Source organism: Leiobunum rupestre, chromosome 2, assembly GCF_980474605.1.
Source record: "Leiobunum rupestre chromosome 2, qqLeiRupe1.1.hap1, whole genome shotgun sequence".
NCBI lineage: Eukaryota > Metazoa > Arthropoda > Arachnida > Opiliones > Sclerosomatidae > Leiobunum > Leiobunum rupestre.
The window spans coordinates 88,697,326-88,725,277 of record NC_143385.1 but is presented as its reverse complement, the minus strand read 5'-3'; the positions used below and the strand labels follow the sequence as shown (position 1 = coordinate 88,725,277).

Sequence of the window (27,952 nt, the reverse complement as noted above, 5' to 3'; positions counted from 1 at the left end):
AGTTCCAAGAAAGGTATTGTCACCATATGAAAATGTTTCATTTTCAAACTCTGATTCTGGTAGGTTTCATCTTTTAACGTGTGGTGTATTTTTCAATTTCTGAAATTTTGTTTCAGGTATATTTTTGGGCGAAACCTATATTGATTCACCTAGGTCCACTAAAAGAAAAGATGATAATTTTGGTACAGAATGTTTTCTCATATTATTAAAGTTTTTATTTTACCTTTTTTAACTATTAGATAAAGTTGCAGGTTTATCAAACGCTCGTAGAATAAAACCGAACCTTAAGAGGAGACTTCTTTTTCCCGAAATTTCAGAGACTCCCATCAAAAAATGTACACAAAAGATATTGCAAGACAGCGGTATGTTTAAAAAAATTTTAAAAGAAAGGTTTTCGCTTATTTTAAATATAAATGTATTTGCATTAGGTACAACTACAAACATTGAAATTAAACGTGCAAGGAAATCATTGGATACTACTGACATACCACTAAGGGTTAGTGAGATATTTCATGGTATGTATTGGAAAATAGTAATAAATTAAATTTATGATTCAGTGGAGTCACAAGCTGGGTGTGATCAGCACCAGGTGTCACCCCTAGAGAGAGTTCCTAGCCTTGGCGAAGGACTTGGGTACCTGTCTGTTCCAGTCCTATATATATGGCGAGTACGAGTAAGTACTCGAACTTGCAATTTTAGTATCTGCACACCACTATATGTTCACATACAATTAAGGAGGGAATGTGTTCACAGGCTACGCCACTGGTGTGAATTAGTAATTTAAACTTAAATTTAAATTATTTTCACATTTAATTCGTACTTCTAATTTAGTTTTCTCTAAATTGGTATTACATTATAAGTATATTTGGTGATATAAATTAATTACTTTTTAACAATTTAAGGTCAACAACTCTTGTGGTGTAGCCAGAAACCCTCAAAGGAAATTTCACACTTTGGAAAATACCTAAGAGGGTCAAAGCTATGTCAAAAAAATTCCTTATTTTAAAAATAAAATGTATTTTAGGTGCAGCTACAAACGTTGAAGTTAATGAATCCGATTCCATTGTCGCTGACACATTGCTCATTGAAGAATCTTGTTGCAAAAAACAAGAAAGGAAATTTCAAATAAAGCAGGATAAATTAATGAAAATCATTAACAGTCAAAGGCTAAAACTGTATCGTCGGGAAAAGCATATTCAGAATTTAAAAAGAAAACTGGATGCAGTAAAGAATGTAAAACAGCACGATTCTGGTGAAAAATTGGAAAAATTAAATTCTCTTGCAAAGGCCCTTGTGGAGTCAGATTTAAAACTTCAAAATAGGAAAAAAAGAGGACGCCGTTATTCCACGACAATCAAAACTATAGCACTATCGCTATATTATCATAGCCCTCAAGCTTATAGACAAGTTTCGACAATGTTTTGCCTACCAACTAAAAGATCATTACAAGCTTGGTTAGCTCAAAATGAAATTCGGCCTGGATTTGATGAGAAAGTGTTCAACTTGCTAAAAATGAAATTCGAAAACAAAAGCTCAGATGAAAAGCTGTGTGTACTAGCTCTTGATGAAATCAGCCTGACAGAAACATTGACGTATGACCAACCAAACGACGAAATAGAAGGTTTTGAAAATTTTGGCACTCTGGGAAAAACAAGAAGAGTAGCAAATCAAGCGCTTGTTTTTATGGTAAAAGGTTTAAAATTTAGTTGGAAACAACCCCTTGGCTATTTTTTTGCACGTGACTCTTGCCCAGCTGAGCAGCAAAAAGAACTTTTGTATGAGTGCGTCCAAAAACTGAATGACATTGGTCTAAAAGTAAAGGTCGTAGTCTGCGATCAGGGAACCAACAACAGAAAAATGTTCAAGCTAATGGGGATACGGGAAGAGATGCCGTATTTTTTGTCACCAACAAAAGAAAAAATATTTGCAATGTTTGACCCTCCTCATCTTCTCAAAAGTGTCAGGAATAATTTGAGCAAGTATGTCATTTTAACCAATGGGGGTCCAGTAAAATGGGAACATTTGTTAAAGCTCTACAACTTAGAGACAGCTCAAGGAAAATTTAAACTTGCTCCTAAATTGACAAAGAAACATTTGCATTTAACGAACTTTTCCAAAATGAGGGTGCCATTGGCTTCACAGTTGCTCAGTAGAACCGTTGCCAGTGCGATGTATACATATACATCACAGAATCACTTGAAATTCGATGCTGTATTCACAGCAGAGTTTATCGAGAGAATGAATGATTTGTTCGACCTATTTAATTGCAGAACTGCCAATTTTAATGCTTCCCTTTTAAAAAATACTCCGTGTAAAGGCCCAATGACCGATAAATCTCCTCATTTGGAAACCTTGGACGATGCTTTGATCTGGTTGAATTCATGGAACTTTAAAGGCTGTCGATACAAAACCCTTCCTTGCGTGGAGGGGTGGAAGTTATCAATTCAGTCATTAAAAGCCCTCTGGGAAGATTTAAAGACCAATTATGGATTTAAATTCCTCCTTACAGGAAAAATGAACCAAGATTTTCTCGAGAACTTTTTTGGGGTAATTCGACAAAAAGGTGGGAACAGAGATCACCCGTCACCACAATTCTTCAGAAAGGCATATGGAAGTGCAAGCCTAAATCACTTACTAAAACCAACTGCAAAGTCCAATTGCATAGCAGATTTGGATAAAATAATACTAGATATTGATTCAACAAAAGCTAACAAAAATGTTCGAGTAACGGATCTCTCACTCAGTGAATCAGTACTAATAGAGTACGAAGATGCAGAAACAGCTTTTCAAAAAGAATTTGAAATAACTGGATGTAATAATGATGACAACAATTCAGTTTGCTATATTGCAGGTTACATATTAAAAAAATGTTTTGAAAACCAAAACCATTTGGAATGCAATTCGTGCAAAAAACAACTACTGCGCTTGAACACAAATTACTCGCACGAAGATACTTTCATTTCATTCAAAACCTACAGTAGTACAACTGTGGATCAAATCACCAGACCAAGTATTCCATTTCTGGATTTTATTGAAGACCTTAATGAAAAATTTGATTCGTTATTTCCCAAAATTTTCCATATGAAAAACATTAGGGAACGCGTTATTCGGAACTTTAATATTGATATAGCTAAACTAAATTGGTTTCACCCACAAGAAGAAAAGTGTTCGTTGCTTATGGACTACATAATCAAATACTATGTTAGGTTTAGTATATTTGCGGCACTAAAAAAAATTAATGACAACATTAGCACTAACAAGAAAGAAGAACGAATTGATCGAAAAGCTATTAAAGTTGGTCACAGTGCAAAATAAAAAACAATAAAAATAGGTGTTAAACTTAAAAGATAATATGAAAAAAAATTAAAATCCTATCCCACATTTAAATGTTTTAAGTAAAACATGATTTTAATATTTTTTTGTTAAATGTTTTAATGCATAAATATGATAAAGATGATAGTGAGATTAAAATCTGTTCCTATTTTAAATAACATTAGTGTTAAAAATTAAATCCTATCCCACAATTAAATGTTTTAAGTAAAATATGATTTTAATATTTTTTTGTTAAATGTTTTAATGCATAAAGATGATAGTGAGATTAAAATCTGTTCCTATTTTAAATAACATTAGTATTAAAGAAAGCAAAAGATTTGTAATACTGAGTGAAATTCGCTCATTTTCAACTTTTCATTTTGGGAAAAAATCCTTTTTATTTGCATATTTGTTTTCGTAGTTAAATGTTCCTGATCAAAATTATAGCAATTTGTGATTAATTAAATAATTAATACCCAATAGTCCTTGTTCCTATTTTGATGATATTAAAATGAATAAAAAATAAAAAATTTAAATACTGAGTGAATTTGTTATTTTCACATTTCCTATTTGCATATTTTAATAATTAAAGTTAGTCAAAAATCATAACACCTCAAGATTAAATTAAAAGCTATAATAGTCATTAGATTTTATTTAAATTATAATATTTTATTTTATATAATATTTATATTATATTACAAACAATATATACAGTTAATATAATATAATTATAAAATAGTTTATATAATTAATATGAAATAATTCAATATAAATAATATAATATTTATATTGTAATTTTTATAATAGTATAAAAATTTCATTATTCATATTTAGCCTATGGTCTATTCCAACAGTTCTGCATGGTTTGTGTATTTTTCAGTTATTTAGTCTGTGGAATACTGAAGCTTACACCCTGGCCGCCACGAGCGCTAGAGCTCGCAAGGGGGGAAGCAAGAGATAAACCTGTTCGGCTCTCTTAACGTTAGAAATATAGCTAGTTTCACATCTCCTAAAGCGTAAGCGTATTTATTATCTCTGCCGAAAGTCTCGATTTTACCGATACACGGGGGAAAAATTGCAAATGGGGTGCAGTCGCGAATTATTATTTTTGTAGGCCAAGGCCTATCTATTGAAAACTTGTTTACAGTTTGAAAGCCTATAAACAATTTAACTAAAAATTAGGTGATATACATAAATGACTAAAAAACAATATGAAAAAGGTCGCTACTTATTACTTCCAACATTTAACCAGGAAGCTCCAGAGCCACTGAGGTACTGACCACGATTGAATATTTAACATTTTCAATTTCAAATGTAATAAAACAAACCGTTGGAAAAATATTAAATTCGCCAAAAGCCGCCGCGAGATGGCGACGTGTCAAGAAATCTTATTCCGTATTTGTATCGGTAAAGGGGGTATAATTGAGGAGACGGCAAACATATCTGGCAGCCTCGTTTGAAACAAACATCTTCAACTCGTAGTATAGTAAAATGTATTAGAGAGACCTATCCCTGTAAGGTTATTTAATCCATGCTTTAATGGTGTCGGAAGAGGCGAGCTCCGCTTCAATTAATGGAACTAAGCCTTTGCTGATTTTTATACTTCCGCGAAAAAAACGATAGAAAGCACTAGAAGTTTTCTTCTAGTGGGAAATTTCAGAATATTAAATTGTATTGAAAGATATATTGATATAAACAATTATTGGTATATTTTAGGTAATTAAAAAACGTATCAATTCTTACCATGATGCAGTAGATGGTGCAAACAACTCCAGTGACACACGAAGTTATCCAGTATGGAAACCCGGTAATTGTGGTAAAAGAGATCGCCGGGGCGTACAGAAATATACCATTTGTTATGAGCTAAGAAGAGAAAAAATCAAATCTATTAAGAAATGCCATAATCTTCAATTTAAAGATTTATACAATTCTTATTGCAATTTCCATAAAAATATTTAAAATTAACATATTTAAATTTAAATAGTTTACTCATTGTAAATAAAAGTGCGCAAATTTTCAATTTATAGCAGTGTTGGGCATTTTCGTCAAAGAGCCGCTCAGCTCACTCACCGCTCGAACTCGCTAGCATTTTTGAGCGGTAAAATCGGCGCTCCTCTCTTTTCGCTCTTTTTTGAGCACTTAAATTGGCGCTCCTATCGTTTTCGTTTCACGCTCTTTAAAAAAATCATTTTGCTCCTCAATTTCGCTCATAATATCAAAGCGCTCACAATGAGAGAAGCGCTGCCCATCACTGATTTATAGGAATGTTCGTTAAGACAATTTTCTTTGTAGAAAAAGTCAAGTTTACAAATATTATCATGCGGTCGAAATTGTCATATCCTAAAGAAAGTCTATTTGGGCACGTATGGTGTCAATGAAAATTGTATAATATTATTTACCAATGTTCGAAATATAATTAAAACCTTAATTAATAAAATTACTTTAAAGGGAATATAACATCATGTATTTGGTGTGGAACACCAACGTTTGCAGCTCTGGTCTCTTCCCTTTGGTTTTAGAAACGTTTGGCACCACTAACTAGGATAATTTAAAAAAATCAAGGGATCTTCCATAAAGATTGCTTTGCAGGTTAGATAATAATAAAAAGAGACCGTGTTTTTACTAAATTCAGTTATGAAACATTATATTTAAAATTGTTCAATCTAGATAGCATCAAAGTGATTTTACAACTTATAAAAGATTAAGCCACTGGTAAAAAAAAAACTCATTATAAAACTGTTATAAACAATAAAAAGATATGGCAGAACGTTAATACATTTTGAAAAAATTCTTTATAGGATGTGATTTCATATCAAATTAATTAAGAAAAATATATTTTATTAATGAATTTGTATTAATATTGACGTTTTTCGTCAACTCCGAGGCATTTATAAGCCTTGAGGATCTAGGCGCAATGTTATTTTGGGGTAGAGCTCGGGGAAACGGATAAATTAACCACCAAAATTCCAATTAATCATAAAAAATTCGATTAACTGTTTATTTATGGTTATTATTCGCGACTATTATACGATTAAATATGCAACAAAATGTGGCATCTAAAATCGGACACCGTGCAGGCTCCAGCGGTATTCAACCGAATCACATTCAACTAATCCCAGCCAATCCTTATCTTAGCCAAAATTTAAAAAGACATGAATAATCTAAAATTTTTCAATCAACCTAAAACCCGTTCGGAAATTTTCGGTTCCATGGGATTTGAATCAATTTGGCGGCAAGCGCCTGGGCCTAAACTCACCTCTGCTTAAAAAAAAGTCTTAAAACATGTGAAGGGCCTGTTCTGACTGTTAACAAAAGGGCCGTCACATTTGGATACGAATTTTTATGCCGATAACAGATCTTTCTTAAGTTATTATTTTATAATTAAGATTGCGTATCTATTTGGCGTGTCATTTCTTGCCGCTTTTCTTAACTAGCCAATTAAAATGATGAGCTAGTTTTATTGAATATTATATATTATAAAAACTACACTTTTTTCTTATCTCTTAGAGATCTCATCGAAAGCGGGATTTTGCGAGAAATCATTAAAGCAAGTGGCGGCTCCATCATTGCCACCGGTATTATGAGAAGGCCCTGTTATTAGAGATGATCTTGAATCTATCCGATTGTACGAAAAACGCCACTTTATTGCAGAGCGTGGTGCCATCTATTTATGGCCAAGGAAGCTAAAATTCAAAATAGCGAAACAATAACGTCGTCAGAGAGCCATTATAGAGTATTATATTTAGACAACTTATGCTCTATTTAGTGTACTTTAACCTAAATTATATATCCCATGTAAAACATTGTTTATTATTGCTGTAATTTATTTAATTGACCAATTTACAAACGATCTAATCAACGTGAGGGGTACCTATAAGTACCACCATTTTTATTTCGACGCTAGCGACATCCATTGAAAAAAAAGATACTTCACGTCGAGCCGCCATTTTCTTTAACATAAGATCAGAGTTTTCAATCTCCAGATAAATTAAGCCTTGGCAAATAGAAAGGAGCTTTTCAATATATTTAATAAGAATTGAAATAGAGTAGTTTAAAAATATTTAAAAAATTCAGGGTTTCAATGTGAAAATATAAGACATTTCGTTCATCTTAAAAATTTACTTTATTAAAAAACTAATTAGCTATTTTAATTTCTTACAGGTTCATACTTTTTAATATTAAACAAATAATTAATTTTTTATAATTATAAATTAGTTCTTATAATCAAGCCAATCGAATTTTTTCGTTAGAACAAAAATTAAAAATATTTAAATACTTACATTTATAAATAGGAAGACCACTGAAAATATCAGCCGTAAAGATCGGTCAAATCGCATTTCGACATACTAGAACGAATAGAGGTTTTGCATCAGTAAAATGTATGAAAATTCACTTTTAAATGTAAAACATTTTAACGAAAATCAAAAGCCCAAACCACAAACTTCACCAAAAAGTCATTTTAAAATAGCGCTTAAAAGTGGATATATATTGAATTCTAATGGTTGCTCGAAATATGGCTTTTTGTTCAGAATTTTATTATTGTAATATAAATCCCCGATTGTTTTGGTCTGTAAAATGACAATCCAACTTTATTTTTTAGATAATCAAATGTTTAATTTTTAACTGTAAATTCCCTTAGGAAATAACAATAAACTATTTATAAGAAATATTATCGTAGACTTATGTTATATAGAGTGTTTTCGATTTGAAACTCATGACGTCACCAATGTAATTCGCCTATTGAAAAAAACCGGTAACTGTCATGGCGACCACGATGAACATTACAGCTGTAATGAGACAGGTTTTCAAAAACGTATCTAACTAAAGCACTCTATAGTGTGTTTTTAGAAAAACAATACCAAACGTCTTGGATCTTGTTGTCGTGTAGAGTGTTCAGATTAAATCTACGTTTACACTCAGCTACAAGTTTCCTCTACACGTTTTCAACATGTGCCGCGTTGTGATCAGTGACGGCGGAAAGAGGGGGAACCGGGGTACTTGGTCCCCTCTCAAAAAAAAATCGGGTGGGGACCAGGTATATGTCCCCCCCCCCCCAGCCACTAACTGGTGGCTTTACCGGGGAGTCGGGGTCCGGCTCTCGTAACCCATAAGGGCGGTGGCGCACTGGGAGGTGTTAGCTCTGGTCAAATGGTCCTATCTCCACCTCAGACTTCGGTCAGGTAGGGGCTGGATACTGAGTTTCGGCTCAGGCGAACGGAGAGGGTCCGTGCAAACTGGCCGCCTCGGCGGATTGGGTAACCTGCTGTGGGGCGGCGGGCCTCCGTATGAGGGCACGGCGGTTCTGTTTGTCGGCCTTCTGAAGTCACACCGGGATCTCCGGTGCCGGCTGTGCCGGGTTAATGGACTGCTGTGTGCTCGTCGTTCCCCTTTAGGAGCTCTCTCCAAAGGGTATTACTCTCTACCTACGTGTCGGCTGGAGTTGCTACAGCATCCACTCTTAATCCCACTGCTGTGTGCGAAGTGGGGATTGGTCCACCCATTGCTGCACCTTCTGCTGGGTTGAGTGGCTCGCGTCAAAGGTGCGACCATCAGTGGTAGGGTTCTACTACCCATGCTGGATTTGTCACCTGTCCGGGCTAGGTGGACGCTGGCGTAGTGCACTATGATGATAGACCTCCGGTGTGATGGTCTCTGTTACTAGGTACACCTGGCTATAAATTCTGACACACTGCTTCCTCCCCCCATTAAATAGTCTTTTGTTATTGAACTTCATTCTCTTAGTAAACATTCGAAATGACCAAATAAAAACAAAACACATGCGTGTAAATTGTAGTGCTAGCAGCAAACCACTTATCAAGAAATGATATAAATCGGCTGAGTTTTCTGTTTCTCTCATTTTGTATTCAAAAACTTTGTGAAGTGCAGTCTTTTAAGTAATGTAATTATTTATTCGTATCACCAGTTCTACTTCATTTAAGAATAATATCTGTATAACCGAATACCACAACGGCTTGTCTAACTTTAGACAACCGACAGTTTTCAGTTACTTTACCGATTTTTTTTATTTTTGTTCATCCATTTGGATATATATATATCGCGGGTTTGCCCCCCCCCTGGTTGTGATTTATATAAATTTTATGACATTTATTGATAAAATATATTTAAAATTAAATAGTTTTATAACCGTTAATAAAAACATTCACATGAACGTACAAAAACCCTTTGTCGTTTAAACACACCAATTTTGAACTTAACCGGACATTCAAAACTAAACTGATGGTAACCTATTTCGGTGTATTGTATCATTTATTCTTAAACACATCATCATCAGCAAGGCTAATACTCAAGGCACCACCTTAGGCCTAAGTCATTTAGCGACTTTTAATGCCTTAAACAGGTGGCCAGGTTACAATGCGTAGGAGGGTGTTGGCAAGCCCTTCATGCCACGTGAGCAAACAGTTCCCTACACTTACTATTACCGTTTAACTCTACAAGTTTTTATTTACCTCGTAAATGCTAACTATTTTTATGTTGTGCAGGACGGGAACGATCCATTTGGAGACCAGAATTTGCCCAATGATGTATCCAATCATCAAAAGAAGGAATTGCATTCCGTTGATGAAAATTTCGCCAGTAGTTCCGGTCATGGAATTGGCCGAAAGCAGCATGGCCGTAATTGAGAATGCCACCGGGATGACGGACATTTGCCTGTTGCCCAGCAAGTATTCGTCCACGGTGTTTCCTTTGTCTTCGTTGTCATTCCCGTAAATGAAGTCATTGTCTTTCTTCGGCTTGGATCTCGTGAAGAACGGGATGAAAACGCACACGATCAAAGACGCGCCGATGATGCAGTAATCCGTGATCCCGAAACCCAATGGCTGCTCCATCTTCCGCGACGAATGCGAATATTACACCGATTCGAGTCCTTCTTGATTCTCTAATAAATTCTGCTTCGTCCTTCGACAAATGATATTGTTTACAATCGACGCCTAAGCATTTACTTGTACCCTCTTCGTTCAATTATCAACTGAAGTCTCGCCGATAAACTCTTAAGTTATTTTTAAGTGGTTTTTATTATATATTACTCGATCTTACCGCCTGCATCAGCCTTTTATTTCAATTGAGAGAAAAAAGGCTCAAATATCGTAATTGCCTTATCTCTGAAGAACTGGAAATGAATTTCTGTCATCTGCTTGAGACCTCGTATCTTGAGAACATTTCCTTCGGCTCTCTAATCTCTGACTTAAAGGAAAATACCTTCAATTTGTACTAAAACGTAATTGGGAGAAAATGTTTATTTCCTTTTAGTTCCTATACACGGAAAAGCTGTTTATTATACAATTTTCCTTTCGTTTGCCATTTATGGGCAGGCTAATTTGAGCCCCCCATCTTTTTCAAATAATCCAATTGAAAATGCGTATTACATCACACTGAAATTAAATTTAATGCCTGCTAACTATTCCCTAATATTTTTCAAGGGAAACTGGTTAAAATCATGACAATACTTACAATACCGTAAGCGTATTATATTTGTATTTATTTTCGGCATAAATCATCGTTATTATCTTAATTATTAATTTTCTTTTTTAAAATATATCAGATTTTAATTCAAACTAATCTAAGTAAAATAACTGCTTATTTGGAGTTATGAAACTTGATTCATATTTTCCCCAGGAACCTCTAAAAGAACACATATTTTAAAAAAGGGTTGGACAAATTTTAAATATTTCTATTGTCTTTTTTGATCTTATTTAAAGACAGCAAAAGCTTTAATATGCAGTTAACCCCAGATTTTCTAACCCTATTAACTTTGGTTCAAAATTACAAGACATTCAATTTTTGTACTATTGCCTATAGTTTTCAAGATATCTAGAATCTATTATATCTATATAATAAGCGACGGATGGTTCGTTCGTTCATTTTCATTCTGGGCGCTCTTGGGATGAAACGACGTTTTCTGCGATTTTTAATTATTCGCTTCCATCGTTTGGCCTTTAATAGATTCGTCATGATTTTTTCGCTAAACGCACGGTATGAGTTCTTAAAATCTTTGCTGTACGTTTTAGGATTAACATGTTTTTCAAAGCACAAGTCGTTTTCTCCCATATTTGGTGTTTTGTCGGGAGCGTTTGTGCTTTGATAGAATCGTTTTGATTTGTGTCAAGGAAAGTACGATATCGATTCAAGGACATTGTCATCTCTGATTTTGGGCCCTTATTCTCAATGAAATTTCTAGCTCTCTCTCCCTCTATGGATTTTTATCCTCGAAATCGCGGTCAATACCGTGCTGAAAGCTGACTTGGGAGGACTCGGAAAGTATAGCTTTATTATTATCCTGCCTTTAACTTATTTGTTTCGGTAGATCTGCTAGAATGTATAAAATAAAAACGATCAAGCGTTATTCTTTATGATTTGGAATTATAAAAGTAACTTAATTGTAGTTCAAAATTCATTAGAGCCTCGCTTCGTTTCATCAGTAAGATTATCCGGCTTTCTTGAAATTTCAACACTAAAAATAACCTGTGTAATAACATTAGATTGATAGTAAAAGATAAATTTTTATATGGGATCTAGCTCCGTCTGATTCTAATATGCCCATTGTTCAGAATAGAAGGCAGTTTCCGGTTCAAGTTGGATTATCTATTATTAAAGGTCCGGGTCAATATATTTCCCAGAACCCGTGTTCGCTCGTGGCGTTGCGTTTCCAGAATTATCTCAATACTTGATACAGTTTATCAGGGCGCGCCGTTGAAGAGAAAAACTAATATTTTCATTAAAAACGTTGTATAGACGTACACGAAATTATTTGAGCTATGTCATTTAACAAATACCATTATTGCAAGAGCAAAACTTAGAAAACCACCGTTAATCGCTGAGCTGGGAAATTTCATAAACGTTAAAATGAAGTAGACTAACATTTGGTCTTTTACTTATTCAGGTTTATTACAATTCACCCTTTAGCTTGGACAGTCGGAATTAATAATATCAAAGGGTATGGTTTGGTTGTTAATAACCCTGGCCTGGAGGGTTGGAATCTATTGCACTGATGTAAATTAATTGTATTCCTTTATTTTCAGCCCAGCGAAAACACATTGCTTGTAAGAAATTTATTCTAAACTATGTAAAAAGTTTAAATGAAAACAATAACTGTATTGTACGCGATTATTGTGCTTTTTTTAATATTTCTTTTACTTAGACCAGCATGCTGTTCAATCAATATATGATAATTATTTTTAATCTTTTTTGTAGTATTAACCTCCAAAGCAACTAGCTGGATTCCGCTAGTGGGATATATTACGCAAAGTACCCGACAGTTCTCGCTTTTATTCCTAATATCCTAAATATTCAGTCTAAGCACAAAATTTATTTCAAATAGAGATCATTTAAGTTCAAGAATGTATTTATTTATACTTCGAGAAATTGTCTAAGTTAAGACAAGGTTTAGCGTTGCACCCAATCCCACTCCTCCCCCTAAATTAAATTAAATCAGCTCGTCGGTTTACAGTTTGCTCGAGCCCGAGTTTGCTTTACAGGGGTAAGTAAAAACTAGGGTTGTTTTTAGCTTCTTTCAATCGAGAGATGGCGCCATTAGTTCCTAAATTGTAGCGAAAACGTACTAGTAGCGCCACCTCAAGAACTTCTGAAATTAAAAACAAAATCCTAACATCGCCCTGCCCCCGTGACTTACTACTCAGTTATACATCAGTAGGCCCACCTATTGGTTCCGAAAATCTGACATCTTTCGATGCGAAGCCTCTCAATGTTAAATATCTTGTATATGTTTAAAATTAACAATTATATATAAAATTACAATTATATATAAAATTACACTAATTATAAACATACACAAGATATTTAACACTCAACATCATCATAAAAAAATACATTCTTCTGAAGACTATTCCTTCCCTCCCACTCGTGCCGGGGCGGGGGGAGACGATATAGGCTGCCTTCAGGAACTCTAAGAAAGCTCAGCGCTGAGCTCAACGGTCTGCGGTTTTTTACTGGACGGGTTTTTTGACTTCCGGATTTGACGTCACGTTGCCTATCCTTTGAGCAACGAAGTCATCGGCTGCAAGAGCAGGTTTTTCCGTTGCTCAACGGTCACGTGACGTCGCAGCACGGCTTAAGGCGAGCTGCTAACGCCCCAACAGACTCCTTCCGCGTTGAGTTTGCAAATTATATCTCCACTGGTTAAAGGGGTTTTCCATCGAGTTCTTCCCCTTTCCATAAAAACTTGGCGACGTTAAGGGTAAAAGTTAAGGCCTTTTCACACGAGCCAACTTTTTGATCCAACTAGATGAGTCAACTTGAGTTGAGTAAACTAGTTGGTTCGTGTGAATAAAAGTTCGATGAGTTGATCCACCAAAAAAGTACGCGAGAAAAAAATGGATCACTGATCCATTTTTGCTGACTCAGCATTTTGATTTGAAAAGTTGGCTCGTGTGAAAAGGCCTTAAGTGTAGGGAGCTGTTGACTCGCGTGGTTTGAAGGGCTGCCACCACCCTCCTACGCATTGTAACCCGGCCACCTGTTTAAAGACATTAAAAAGTCGTTTGATGACTTGGGCCTAAGGTGGTGCCTTGGGTATTAGCCTAAATGATTATTATTATATTTTACAAAATTTATAAAAAGTGCAAGTCACGTTAACAACGGTCTCAACGAAAATAATTTTTCATATACTTCGTTGAGAGTTACTTTACTATAAAAAATACATACTTCTGAAAACTATAGATCGATTTACAATTTTTGACGGTGAAAAACGACTTTAAAGGGGTAAAATTCATCCAAGGTAACGTGGTGATGCCGTTATTTGTTAGTAGATGGCGCTCTAATAGCAACATGACGTCATAATTTGGATTTTCAACGTTTGGTTGAATGTTTTGTCGAGATTTAAAATACGAAATTATCTTCCCCGATTAAATAGTTTAAAATTGTATTATAGTGCCATCTATGGCGGAGAGTGCTAACTACTGTTAAAATTAATCGTTAATTTAAATTACAAAAATTATATATTTTTAATAGAGATTTAAAGTACTATAATTTAGTAATTAATTAATAACTTTTTGAAAAAGTGTATTTTTCATAAACTTTATAGCATCTACCTCATACATTATTAAATAGGGAGGTACCTCGGGTGGATTTCGCCCCTTTTTGCATATTTCCCTGTAGGCAATATGTGAATGCGTCTATAAAGTATGTTATTTACAAAGTTGAATTCTTATCCAGAAACAACTAGTTGAATAACAGTATCGATTATATTGATTGCGTTCATCCGCTTAGCCAAGACAAATAGTATGTATCCTACCTTTCCTTTAAAAAAATATTTCCATTCTTACCTAAATTTAGTCACATACGTTTCTTACAAAAATTTATTTAATAAGTCAATTTTAAATTTAACGCTATAAAAACTCTGTTAATCAAACGTTTTTGGGAATAAAAATAAATTCTTAAAATATTTATTTTAGAAATACTATTTACAATTTTTTTTTTCAAATATTTTACATGTTAAACTTTAGAGTCAGATAGTTTGGCCACGTCCTCCGTTGAAAGTATATCATCCCTGTAATGGTTTTTTGGTTAATAATCAAAATCTATGCAACTATCAACCTCTGAACAATACAAAAAGAACATAAAAGCAAAACCATGGTTCCGGACTTTGAAATGTATTGATACCCAATTTGTTTGGAACAGAACTTCAATGGCCAATTTAAAGGGGAACAGCCAAGCTTTTCAATATACAAGTTCAATATACTAACACGTACCTTTTTTTGTCTTGAAAAAATAGCTTTTCGCCCAAAAACTTGAAACGAAAAATAACGCCAAGTGTTTGGATTTGAATTCTCGCCGCCATCTTAGGGGCTGCCGCCAGCGCCCCTAACCCCGTATGAGTGATTTGCGAACTAGCCTAACTTTTGAAATCGCTCAATTTAGGCTTAGGTCTCTTATAACTGGAAAGCGCCGCGCGTGCAAATTAAAAAATAAAAATAAAATCTTTCGCACTTACAGCAGCGCGAGCTTTTTTTAATCAATTTTAATCGAGCCGGGAGTGTCTCACCGGTTTCTCACCAGGTGTCGCGGTGGACGCGCACTTTTCGATTTCCCGAAATTTCTTTATTTTATTAAAAATTAACCACTCAATATTTTTGATGCGGTTTTCACCATAAATTTTAGTTTTTAATGGGCTATAGGGCTATCTAACTGGTTAAAGCTTGACCGTTCCCCTTTTAAAAAACGCTATTTAAATGATTTTTCAAGGTTCTCAATAACGTTAAAATGTTTCGTATTGGCGTTTTTTTTGTTTTTGTTTTTTTTCTAATTGTGTGCCCTTCCTCGAACCAAAAATCTAATTACGGCACTAAGATCGCCAAATTTCTTCCTTTGACGATTTGTATATTATAACACTAAATTTGAAATGAATTAAAGATTGTGATTACCTGTTTTGTCTTTTAACAATTTTAGCGTACTGATATTTTTTATTTCTCACTATTAGAGGACTTAACAGCTTATCATCTGGTTCAACGTTTATTCCTATGGAAAAAAGGTAAAGTTATTAGATCAATGGGTACTACTTCACTAGTATATACTTGAGAAAAACCGACATAGAGTTTATTTTAGAATGTAGGGGTCATTTTAAAATATTTATCAAAGACTGGTGAATTTAATCCTTTTATTTGGAGAGGAAAGTAAATTTTAATGGTCAGGCAATAGAAGGTAATAATTTTTTTTTCTAACCAGAAATGTATTTAATTATATTAAAGGACCAGGGTCGTATTAAGGCAGGTGCCATGGTGAGGGGGCCCTCGACTTAGAAATGAAAGTTTTTAGATTGCCGTTAATAGAGTGGAAAATTAAGGTCTGAATTTTTTAGTGGCCCGATAGAGATTCTACTTTGCAAAGGTCCCTCAATAGTGTTAATCTGGCGCTGTAAAAGACAGAATATGTGGCAACGACTTTAAACCAACATCGGCCCTGTATCTTCCTTAATTAACGACGCACCCCTCGAAATATTTGATGCGATTTAATCGTGATTATTTTGATTATATTCAATTTAATCACGATTATGTTGATTAAATCACGTTTAATCAATAATTATAATGTTTAAATCTGATTTAATCGTGATAAAGTCTGATTAAAATGATAAAATCCTGATTGAAACGATTAAATCCTGATTGAAACGATTAAATCGTGATTAGTATGATTAAATCGCGATTAGAAATATTGTTGATTGGAATGATCATAATTGTGCGTGATTAGAACGAGCTGATTAGAATAATTTAATATGTGATTAGAATGAATATTTCGTATTTACCGCGCTCGATAAAATCTCGATTTGACCGATTATATTGAATAAAATCGTGACTAAAATGATCAAATCTAATTAAAATGATTAAATCGTGATTAGATTGCTTAAATCGTGAGTAGATTGCTTAAATCGTGATTAGATTTTCTAATCTTGATTACCCGGATTTAATCATTTTACTATGATTAAGACGCACCCAAAATGGAAGTGACCCACTGTCGTGACGGGGAAAACTAGACCAGAGTGGCCGCAATTTTTTTTCTTACCTAATATCCAACTGAATACAATCGCGACAAAGCAAGACATCGCAGTCGAAATGGGCTGAATCCACATCACAGAAACTTTGTAAAGGGGAAATATGCCACTGCAAAAGGAAAGAATTATTAATTGAAAGTTACCGGGACTAAATGTTGAGTAGGCCAATGTTAAGTTTTTTTTCTTGATTTATTGATAGTATTTTTTACGAAGAATTTTTCGGTGTATTAATTATCATCCGCAAATAACTAATTAAAAAGTTATAGGAAAATTAAAATTTTATAGCTATATAGCACCAAATATAGGTAAGAAATGGAGGTGGAGTGTGGTATAGTTTTCAGAATAAGAGTAACATTTGAAAAATGAATAACAACCCGGCCAGTGACTAAGTTGGAAGAGCGATTGACTTACGATTAGAAGGCTGGAGTTTCGAGTTTTGAAGAATACATTAACTATGAAATTTGTACTTATTTCATGATTTACAGTTCATTTACTAATTCACCGACTAATGGTCAGATGTACACGTAAATCTAGCAGCATTTTCGTTGAGGAAGCTCATTTATACACTCCGGAAATTTATTACAGAGAGCGTAAGAAATGAAATTTTGGGTACGAATCACCATGTTATACCACAAGCCACATAAGACCCAAAAGTGTGTCAGCCCTGCCTTTACGCTATTGAGATATCTACTGACGAGGAGACTACCCGAGGTGATAATCACCGATTTTGTTGAAACTAGGTGGGTATGTAGACCTTATGGTAACATGAAATTTCACCAAGGGAAAAGTTGCAATGGGCATTAGTTTTGCCATGGCAGCCGAAAATGTTTTTGGCAACACAGTCTGTATATTGTTCCATTGATTATCACCTCGGGTAGTCTCCTCGTGAGAGCTAGTCTCACCGTAGACTACAAGTGTTCTCTTTGTTCTATGGGCTAATTTGTCTTGGCGCGATTTTCTCTCTTTAGAGATACGTTCTAAAACGCCACACTTGGTGGCGCTGGAGTGGCGAAAATTTTAAATTTTGATAACGTTTTCTTTACCCCCTCTCCGACACTCTCTTTTTAAATCGTGGAAAATATAAGGATCTGGAACACTTTTGGGTCTCATGTCGCTTTTGGTTTTTGTAGCATAAGTACTGAAAAGGTGACCCACTTATTTGGTCTACCTGACCAAACCCCAGTGGCGGCGCCAGGAATTTTCACCAGGGTAGGCAAACCAAATAAATGCCCCCCCCCCCTTTTTTAACGAAATGCTTGAATCAAAAATTACGATTAAAACCTTTTAATATACTTGGTTCCTGGAATAAATTTTACAATGAAAGACTCAAATATCACTTTTTCGTTATACATTTTATATCAGGAATTAATGACATTCGCCTATTGCCTCTTTTAGCGAATTTTATATCTTTGGAGCATTTTGAGGCCCTTTCTAGATCAATTTATAGGATGATTTTGGGGCCCCCTTGAAATTTGAAGGTAGGCAGTGGCCTACTTGGCCTACCCCCTAGCGCCGCCACTGGCAAACCCTCTTGCGCCGCCACTGTAAATACCCATCATTCATTTTTACTAGTTTGATTCTTTTTCAGATTTATAACTTTTAGTTACAAAATTTAGTAAATTTGTAAAATATATATATTTATTTATACTCCTAGTTTTTTAACCCAAAATGCCTAACAGATGAAACAACGTAAGAAATCGATCTAAATTCTTATTCTTATTTAATTTAATTTAGTTTTTCACTCGAAGATCTATTTGGTCCGAGTTTCGCGTCTTTTTGTTTGCTCGGAGACCTATCGGTACGAGCTATTAGTAAGTTTATAAATTTCTTCAAATTTTTTTAGGGTTTAGCTTTATTATCCCTTTTTCATAATGGACTAAGCTACTTATTCGCTAATTTTATCATCCTTTAACTTAACATTGCGTAAATTCTTACGCAACGTGCTCAGCGAAAATTTTAGAGCTCGGGGAAACGGATAAATGAACAGCCAAACAGTAGCGTAACTAGAAGCCCCCCTCCCCCCGCGAAAAACGACTCGGGTCCCTTCTAAATAGCACCGATTTTAATCCTAAACGATTGGGGGCCCCTAATTCTCGGGGTCACTGCCGCCAAAATTTCAATTAATCATAAAAAATTCGTTGAACTGTTTATTTATGGGTATTATTCACGACAATTATACGATTTAATATGCAACAAATAATATTTTATTCGGATAATATTCGGATATGGATATAAAAGAAATGTACGGAAAATTTCCTATCCGAACGCCGAGCACTAGAAAAGTTTAATGGGATAAATTGGTTTGAATTCGATTAGCATTACTGAACTTACCCCAAATTTTAAATATTGTGCTTCACACACTAAACAAGGAACTATTTCTTTACCACTGGGATTTAATATTTTCGAAACAACTGCTGTTTACTCAAGTTCATGAATGCTAATTTACATAGCAATACAAAACTTTGGGTCAATTATCACGTTGATGTGTATGAATATTGCAACTTTTTTATACTGTTTTTCAATAACGTGTAATACGGACTAAATTTGAACCAAGAAAGAACCATTTTACAAAGACAATTATGCCTGATTTGACATTTAACGTGGTACGTAAAGACTTTATTTGTCAAAATGTCGAACCGGACAAATAAATTGAAACGTCGAAACACTATGATTACGTTGATTTAAATTATGTTTACCAGATATAAAGTCAACCATACCGAATTTTGATTGAAAGTTAACAGCGCAAAATATCTAAAAGCACAATTTAACTCACTCGTCTTCAGTACTTGCATCACGAGTGGGAATTGTGGTTGAATTTTCTGCTAGTTCGAGTTGTCTAATGACATCGTCTGTACGGTCTGTAAATGCGTGGCTGAATGGAAACATGGTTGTAGGCTCTATTGGTTTACTATCACTCGTTTCGGGGCTGAAGTGTGACTCGGTGACTGCCAAATAGGTGGAGTTGTCTTCTGGTGGAAATGGATTTGCAAAGGCCCTCAAAATCTGGTCGTTGTGCAAAGATACGACAGCAGGACATTCGTTCAAGGTATGTTTAACGCCATGCGTTTGAGCCGGATAGACTAAAGCACCGATACTCATCCACAAAGAGAAAATCAACGATACAAATATTCCAATTTTACATGCCTGCGAAGAAATTTTTAAATTAATAAACAAATTATGGAAATTCTTTAGAGAACAGCCTATTTTTAGGAAATTCGAGCCAACGACGGGCTGATTAAGGGACCCTTTCAGAGTATAACCCGATCACCTAAAGTGTTTTCATGGTTATTAGCCTAGATGATTATTAATTTTAAACTAGAGAGAACTTCTATTACGCTGTAGAAACGTTAACTAACTTTGAATTACCATTTCGGTCTCAGTTTTCCGGCTCTGCATCTCAGAGATGAAAACCCTTACAAACTTAACTAAAATATGTAAGAATCTATAAATTTACAACCATTTTCTCTATAGTAGCCAGGGTGGACAAAAACATTGTTTTTGCCGGGACATGTGGCAAAAACTGGTAAAACCCGGGAAAAATGGGAAAAAAAAACGGAAAAAAGTGGAAAATACTCTTTTCATGCTAAATTAATCATTGATATATCTATTAAGTGACTAATTTGGTCATTGCAAATAGGTGAGATGAAAAAAAAGGCCAGAAGAAGAGTGCATAGAATAGAAGAATATTCTAATTTTATTATTTATTTTTATGGAATTTTGCCACTAGAGGTGGAAAAACCATGGAAGTACGATTTTCCACATGGTTTTTAACAGGAAAACAATAGGTGGAAAAAACCGCAAAAAAATCTAGTTTTTTCCACCCTGTTTTTCCTAGAAAAAACCGCGGTTTTTTCCACCCTTGGCTTAAATTGTGCCAACCCTGATAGTAGGCTAGTAGCCGACGAGTTTGGCGTTCAATTTAATTTCCATGGGAAGAATTCAATTCAAACGAAAACATTGTAAATTTAAAAAAATTTACAAAATGTACTTGTTCCTTAATACTATGTAGAATTTGTATTGCAGGGAAATTTGTAAAGTGATCAAGCTCACGTAGAAATTTCTGCTTACTTGAGTGTTAGCATTTCGATAGAAAAAGGCCAAGAATAGAGCCCCCATTAAAGGTCCAGACAACGCTCCGATGATGGCGAAAAGAACTCGAATGATTCCCCCCAAATGAGGCACAGCCAGACTCAAAGCGATAGAGAGAAGTCCGTAGAATGCAGCTGTTAAAAAATTGCATTTTAATTATCGTGGTGTAATTAACATGTGAACGGTCACTGTACATCTCGACTTACTGAGTACTTTGCATATAATTAGATTCCGTTTGTCGGTTCGGGTCAGATTCGGGAAGTATGGCTTCAAGTAGTCCTCCAGGGTGCAGGCGGCGAAGGAGTTGATGAACGACGAGATGGTGCTTAGAGCGGCACTAATCAGCCCAGCCATAGCGATTCCCAGGAGGCCCGGAATATGCCCGAGCATTTTTCCCGCGGCGTATATTAAAAGCTGAAAAGAACACGGTTTGTTATTAGTTTGTTTTCTCAGTTATAAATCATGAAGATTCTCATACGCATAAATTAGTTAACAATTAAAGAAACAGATTAAGTATTAGTTAAGTTTTGGCTGCATCATCCTTGCAGTTTGTACTCGACTATGCTTAAATTAGCTGCTATAAGCACACGGCGGAAAACCCGAAACTAAGAATAATTTGTTCATAAAACTAAACTTATTTCATTTGTCATTAAAGTAACACCGTTACTATAATACAGCGGTTCCCAATTATTATTATTTTTTTGCTATGGAACCCTAAATGAGCCACCTAACCCCAACTAATTTTTTCTACTTTTCTAAAAGACTCTTGACACAAATAAATATGGCCGCGCTGCGAGCTCTCGTAACCCCTGTGACCCTTCCACGGAATAAAAAAATAAATAAAATATGTAATTACACTAACTAACCCATCATGTTTAAAAGCGAGTCCAATAATCCCTTTACACGATAAAAATAACCATATAGTAAGATTTATAAAATTGAGAATGTCACTAACTTGATCCGGCATGTAAATTGCGGTTTCCATGGGCCTTTGCAATGGGTCGCAATTGGTGAATTTCGCAAATATCGCCACTGCAGCGAAGATGATCAAACCTTCGAAGACAATAATCAGGAGCATGCTTATAACCAGAGACCTAAGCAAGAAATGTAATACCATATTACAAATTTAAATTTTTTTGTGGAATGGAAGTACGAAAAATAATTTCATTATGAGAAAATAATTGTAACAAACTTACATTTGCGCTTGTTTTTTATTTTTAACGGATAACAGTCTTTGAGCGCCTGCTTGAGAACTGACTGTGCCCCAAAGGCACGCTACTATTCCGAAGGCAATGACGGCCCAGACTGAATAGCGTTTAGAAAAGTCTTCAATCAATCTAAATAAAGTACAGTGATTTAATTTTAAAAACGTTCATCTTCATAATTTTACAATCTGAAAAATGTCATGAAACAAAGAGATCGTGTGTTTCTGCGTTGGTAGTGGGGTCGTTCACAAATTACGTTGAGGGCGAAAATGGGTATATTAATCGAGACAGAAGCGAGGTCCTGGGAAAAAAATCGTGGTCCTTGTACAGAGGATCACAGTAAAGCAATCCAGCATTTCTGGTGTCATTTGAAAATATTCGATGGGAGTAAATTTTTAACTCTCAGAAAAGTTTTATTATTGTTGTGAATTTAGAACTTATACTTATTTACTAATGAAAAAAATGTAACTAAATACTTTACTAAATAACCGAATTTCTTAATTCCCTCTGTAACAAAATACAATTACTAATTATGCAATTACCTAATATAGCACTCTACTATTTTACAAAAGTTCTTGAATAACTACTCTTTTTGTAAATTGTAAAATTTCGCTTGTTACTAATTCTTAATTTACGAATTTTTAGCTTTCAAACTGAAGTTAAATACGAAAAAAACAAATTTTGTAAAAATTTTATAAATAACTACTTTAATAATTGAAGTCAATGAATTCCATTTCTTGACACCACGTTTAACAGAAATGATAAGTGATAGGTGGTTATTATATTAATCTAAAGTGGTAGCGTGTGTTAGCAGACATGAGTAAGTATCTAGGACTTTCAACATCATACAAATATTTCCAAATTCAAAAGATTACTAAGCTTTGGCGGTTTTTGTCTTTTAAAACGTTTCACCTCTCTGGGACCCCTGCTGTGAGGCCTATATTGGCGCGAGACCTTGGTCGTTAAATTTTCCCGATACTGTCTATGAGTGAAACCCGCCTCTGAGGTCTCATTCGGATGTTTGAAGAACCCGCTTTTTACCAATTTCAAAATTTAAGCCCGTAATTCAAACAGCAGATTGGGTTTAGCTCTTTGGGGCTCATCAGTACTGTGTAGGAATTCTGGTTTCCTCAGAGATCTGCCGACATAAAGGGTAACAACTGAGTTGTAAATCTATTATTTGTTACACAGTTTTTCCAGTTATACGAAAAAAGTGATTTCACGCGAAAGTTGTAAAACGCCCTTAGACAAACGGACTTTGATTATTTTGGCTTGGGTTGGTATCAAAACTCATAAATTTCATAACGGTACTTAGACATTCTGATATCTTAAGTCTCTATCATATTTTCCATGCCAGTAACTTAGGTACCTGCTGAAAATATTTTATTAAGAATGTTGAAACTCAAACTCTAAAGCATTGATTTCGGAATCCAGTCTTTTGGATGATTTTATCCCCGAAAAAACCAACCTTGGTAAAAGTCCGAGATTGATTTTACCCAAAAAAAGAATTTTTCGTAAAGACAGTTGCGATATAAGTTATGGAAATATGTTTATATCAATGATAAAGTGTCAAAGCTCACATAAAATGTTCTTCCATTCGTCCCTCGAAGGTCGTTTTGAATATTTGAGTGACTCCTCCGCCGTCAATTATTCCCTGGACAGCGATCATGATCGTGGATACAAAGATGAGAAACGTTTGAAATACGTCCGCCCAAATAACTGCTTTCAATCCACCCTGAAAACAAAGATGTATTGTTTTATCACAAGAAATTTAAAAATCAAAAAGCAATGAAATTTAAAAATCAAAAAGCAATAAAATATAAAGCAACGACAAACACTTTTACGAATCGACCCAAGAAATAAACTAACCTGAGACACAAAGCTAAAGTAGTTCACATTCTAGTTCTACTTAAATTAGAATATATTTAAATCGAAATACATTTCAAAATGATAACCAAATCCACGATCCTCACGCAAGATAAAACACCATTATTTCCGTGTTTACGTAAGTTATTGAAAAGTTTAATTTAAACGGTTCCACCAGCCAATGTGGACAATAGTTTCGGTATTTCCGCCAACCAAGATGGACCCTGAAGACTACAAGAATCGACATATTAATTAAGTTAATTAAATTCTATTCAGTTGTCAAGATTGCACAATATTAGTATAAACAAGTTGGCAAGCCAAAATATACCTCTCCGCGGAAGAGTTTTTAATTTTAAGTGAAGCGTAACTGTATCCGTGGTTCTGCGGTAGAACGATCACCTGTCGTGCAAGAGGGCTCGGGTTCGAATCCCGGCCGATTAAAAAATTATGTTAAACCCAATGACAAAAAGAGGGCGCTTTTGGAAAAATCTTTTCCCTGATTCTAAGAAACTGGGTACGCAGTGATTACCCTTTGCCCCGAAAATGCGAACGCGTTCGCAGGCCTGACAGACAGACCCACCCACAGACAGACAGGCACGGTGGTTGTATAACCCCTCCTAGGGTACAAAGTCCCCTCGGAGAGGTAAAAATATATTAAAACTAACAATTATTAAGATATTGTTTTAGAAATTTCAAAAACAATTACTAATTACCATGATGCAGTAGATGGTGCAAACCACTCCCGTAATGCTCGAGGTTATCCAGTATGGAAATCCGGTGATCGTGGTAAAAGAGATCGCAGGAGCGAATAGAAATACGCCATTTATTATGAGCTAAGAAGAGAACAAACCGCATCAAATCTTATTATTCATGACACAATCTTCAATTTAAAGACTTATAAATTCACATTGCAATTTCCATCTGCGCTTAGTGATTAGTTAAACATCAAGTAATTAAGAAATGTCTAAAAGCTGCAAACATTTTAATCAAAATAGTTTAGGACATGGGCGGATTAACATGGGAGAAGTTTGATAAAATTTTGCACAGATGCTTAATATATCAACGTAAGAACTAATACAAAGTTTTAGATCTGACAAAAATGGTTTTCAAAATATATATCGAAAAACCGGTAACCTAATGAATATAAAACTACTCAAGGATGTTACTCATGATATTTAGAGGCAGTGTTTGTAATTTACTCAAAATATTTCAAGTCGTTTTCGAAATGTCACCGGATGTGTGATTGTTCCCATGCTCCCATTGAAAATATCACGAAAATTCAAAAATTACTTGGACCTGTATCTCTCGAAAAACAATTTTGTCAGATGTAAAACGTTTTATTAATACTTAAATGGATATATTAAGCATCTTTGAAAATCGTTAGGGGGGATTTTTCTCATGTTAATCCGCCCATGTCTTTTTCAAACTAAAAATCGTTAGTTTGATAATCGATATGAACAATTTCTATATCGTAAAATAGCCTTGTTTACAGAAATTCTCTTTTTAAAAGAATTTAGCAAAAATGTAATAATTTAAACTTATGGAGAATGACCCTGATGAGGCTTTAGGGAACCAATGAATATAACGGTTGACTTGATCCTTTTATGTTAATATAGCTTACTTTTAAGAGCATGAAGTGGAATAGAAGCAACGCTCTCTAATTATCAATTCTTGTGAACATTAGAAGAAAATTTAATTTTAATTTTAGTTCATTCTCCCAAAGCATAAAAAATTACATTCTTAATTTTAATATATTTTCGAGTATATTTTAGAAATCGATATCGCCATTAAAAAAAACGTATTTGGGCATCCGCGATGTATATTATTAGTCTAACATATTTTTCCAATATTTTTTATACATATAATTAAGATTAAACATTTAATGATTTAGATTGGAAAGTGCTCAAACTAGATGGCGTTAAAGTAACTTTTGGAACTCATAATGGAAGCTTAACCGAAACGAGTCTAGGTGGTGTAACGACGCTAGATTTTGCTAGGTAGCGCCGATGATCTAGCGTCTGCTACAGAGAATTTAAAAAGTCATGAGAACGTTTTTTTCTTAAAGCAAGTGGCGGCTCTATAAAAAAAAATGAAAAAAGTTAATAAAAATGCTTCTAAAAGCACTTCTAGATGGCAGTACCTTCCGGGGACTAAAAGCAAAGGCGAGTTGCCGCGATCTATTGGCTTCCCGAAACCACGTGTTTAATAAGTTAATAATCGCGTGATTCCGAAAAGCCAATCAACGCGAGAAGTTCCCAATTCGCCACACCTTTTAGGCTAGATTTTGATGCTTACAAAACTAGGTTTGATTTATACGCTAACGACATCTAATGCGAGCGAATGCATCTAGACAGGAGCAGCCACTTGCTTTAAATAAACTTATAAAATGGAAACCAACGATGCAAAAATTATATTAAAATGCAAGTATCATTATTTATAAAGTCAAAATTATGAATAACGATGAGGAAAAACTAACAGCGTCTGCTTAAACCGCTACCTATCTAGGTTTCATGGCAATCAAAGGGGGCGTAGCGATAGTTTTCAGTCGCAAATAATAATAAAATTATACTAATTAATACATTTTGGAAAAATCCTCTATTATATATGAGTTTATGTCATATTATTTAAAGAAAATATTACGTTTAAAATAATAATTTTTATTGCCATCTATTGTAGACTCCGAGGCGCATTTGGAATTTTTGACCCATTGAGGGCCCAAGGCGCAATGTGATTTCGGGGCATTTTCTAACAACAGGGCCCCAAAAATCGGGCAAATTGGGGACCTTAAAAATTGGGGGGGCCCTGGTGAAAGCCTAGGCGTAATCTCGCCCCTGCGTAAGACTGCAAGACGAGGACCTCTTTTGACTGTTCCAAAAAAGGCCGCCAACCAAAGTCAACATTTTCATATTAAATGTTACGCTGATAAATAATTTTTCTATTTATATCAAATATTGATAATTTATATTTATTTGATATTTCTCCTTGTAATAGGGAATTTTATCCAATTGACGTCAAAAGCCACGAGTCGATCATTTATGTTTCAATTTTTTTACTAAAATTGCGTATCACTTTCAAGTGGAATTTTATTTTCAGCCACTTTTCGTAAATAGCCAATTGAACTGATGACCTAGTTTTATTACATATCATAAAACATCAAAAATCAATTATATATTTCAACGCTCTTTTTTCTTCTTGTTATCTGTGAACGATTTCTTTGAAAAAAGCACTATACAAGGAAATATTAATATCAGCGTTGACAATATCCACACAAAGGGAGCGTTGGCGCCACTAAAGAAGCTTTTTTCTTTTTTAAATATTCATTATGATTATTTATCAAGATAAATTCATTGAAGGTTAGGTTAATCAACGATATTTTATTTACTCAAAAAATTGACTTGGTAATGTAAAGGATATAACATATTTCCAAAATAAATTTTGCTAGAAAAAATTTAATATCGGCGTTTGCTATCTCGTGATAAAGAAAGGTTTAATAATTATTGAGAAATTTAAAAGTACCAAGTACTTATAAAATAATTTTTAAAAGTTGAAGGTTTCAATGTGGAAATATGGGAAATTTTAGTGTTGTTAATTTACCGGAAAAATCAAATGCGGAAACATTTCCGGAAAATTTTCAGAATTGCGGAAAATTTTCCGTAAATCGGAAAAATTAAAAATTGAAACATATATTACTTTTTAACGGTTTTTAATGTTTTTAACTTTTTATCGATATAAAATGTCTAATATCAGTAAACATACTACAAAACATTAATAGTGTTACATTGTTAATCAGTTTAAACTAGTCTATGTTTAGTTTTACTTTCAGATTCGAAAAAATGAGGCGAAAATGCGGCTTTACTTAAATTTCCAAACAATATATTTTTTTTCTGAAAATTCTCCGGAAAAGAGGCCTCGGTCATTTTCCGGAAACTTTTCCGAGCGGGAAATTTTCCGCGGAAAATTT

At 34.5% G+C, this 27,952-nt stretch overlaps 2 protein-coding genes across 2 annotated transcripts in view; both read right to left on the bottom strand.

Moving 5' to 3' along the window:
• The window catches only part of LOC149960291 (sodium-coupled monocarboxylate transporter 1-like), a 30,080-nt gene extending 19,807 nt beyond the window's left edge, over positions 1 to 10,273 (bottom strand). The window contains exons 1-3 of the mRNA XM_090166651.1: positions 9,780 to 10,273; positions 7,593 to 7,658; positions 5,056 to 5,175 (exon numbers count right to left, since the gene is read on the bottom strand). Of these exons, the coding sequence (XP_090022777.1) occupies positions 5,056 to 5,175; positions 7,593 to 7,658; positions 9,780 to 10,160 (567 nt within the window). The 5' untranslated portion in view covers positions 10,161 to 10,273. The remainder of the gene's footprint in view (positions 1 to 5,055; positions 5,176 to 7,592; positions 7,659 to 9,779) is intronic.
• A 4,508-nt stretch (positions 10,274 to 14,781) lies between these two features.
• Positions 14,782 to 22,194, bottom strand: LOC149960290 (sodium-coupled monocarboxylate transporter 1-like). Its single transcript, XM_090167434.1, has 8 exons — positions 22,117 to 22,194; positions 21,876 to 22,014; positions 21,127 to 21,334; positions 20,900 to 21,054; positions 19,605 to 19,975; positions 16,843 to 16,940; positions 15,711 to 15,804; positions 14,782 to 14,836 (listed from the first exon to the last, which is right to left on the bottom strand). Coding segments are annotated over exons 1-8 (1,122 nt in total). The 5' UTR covers positions 22,119 to 22,194.
• Between the last annotated feature and the right edge of the window lie 5,758 nt (positions 22,195 to 27,952).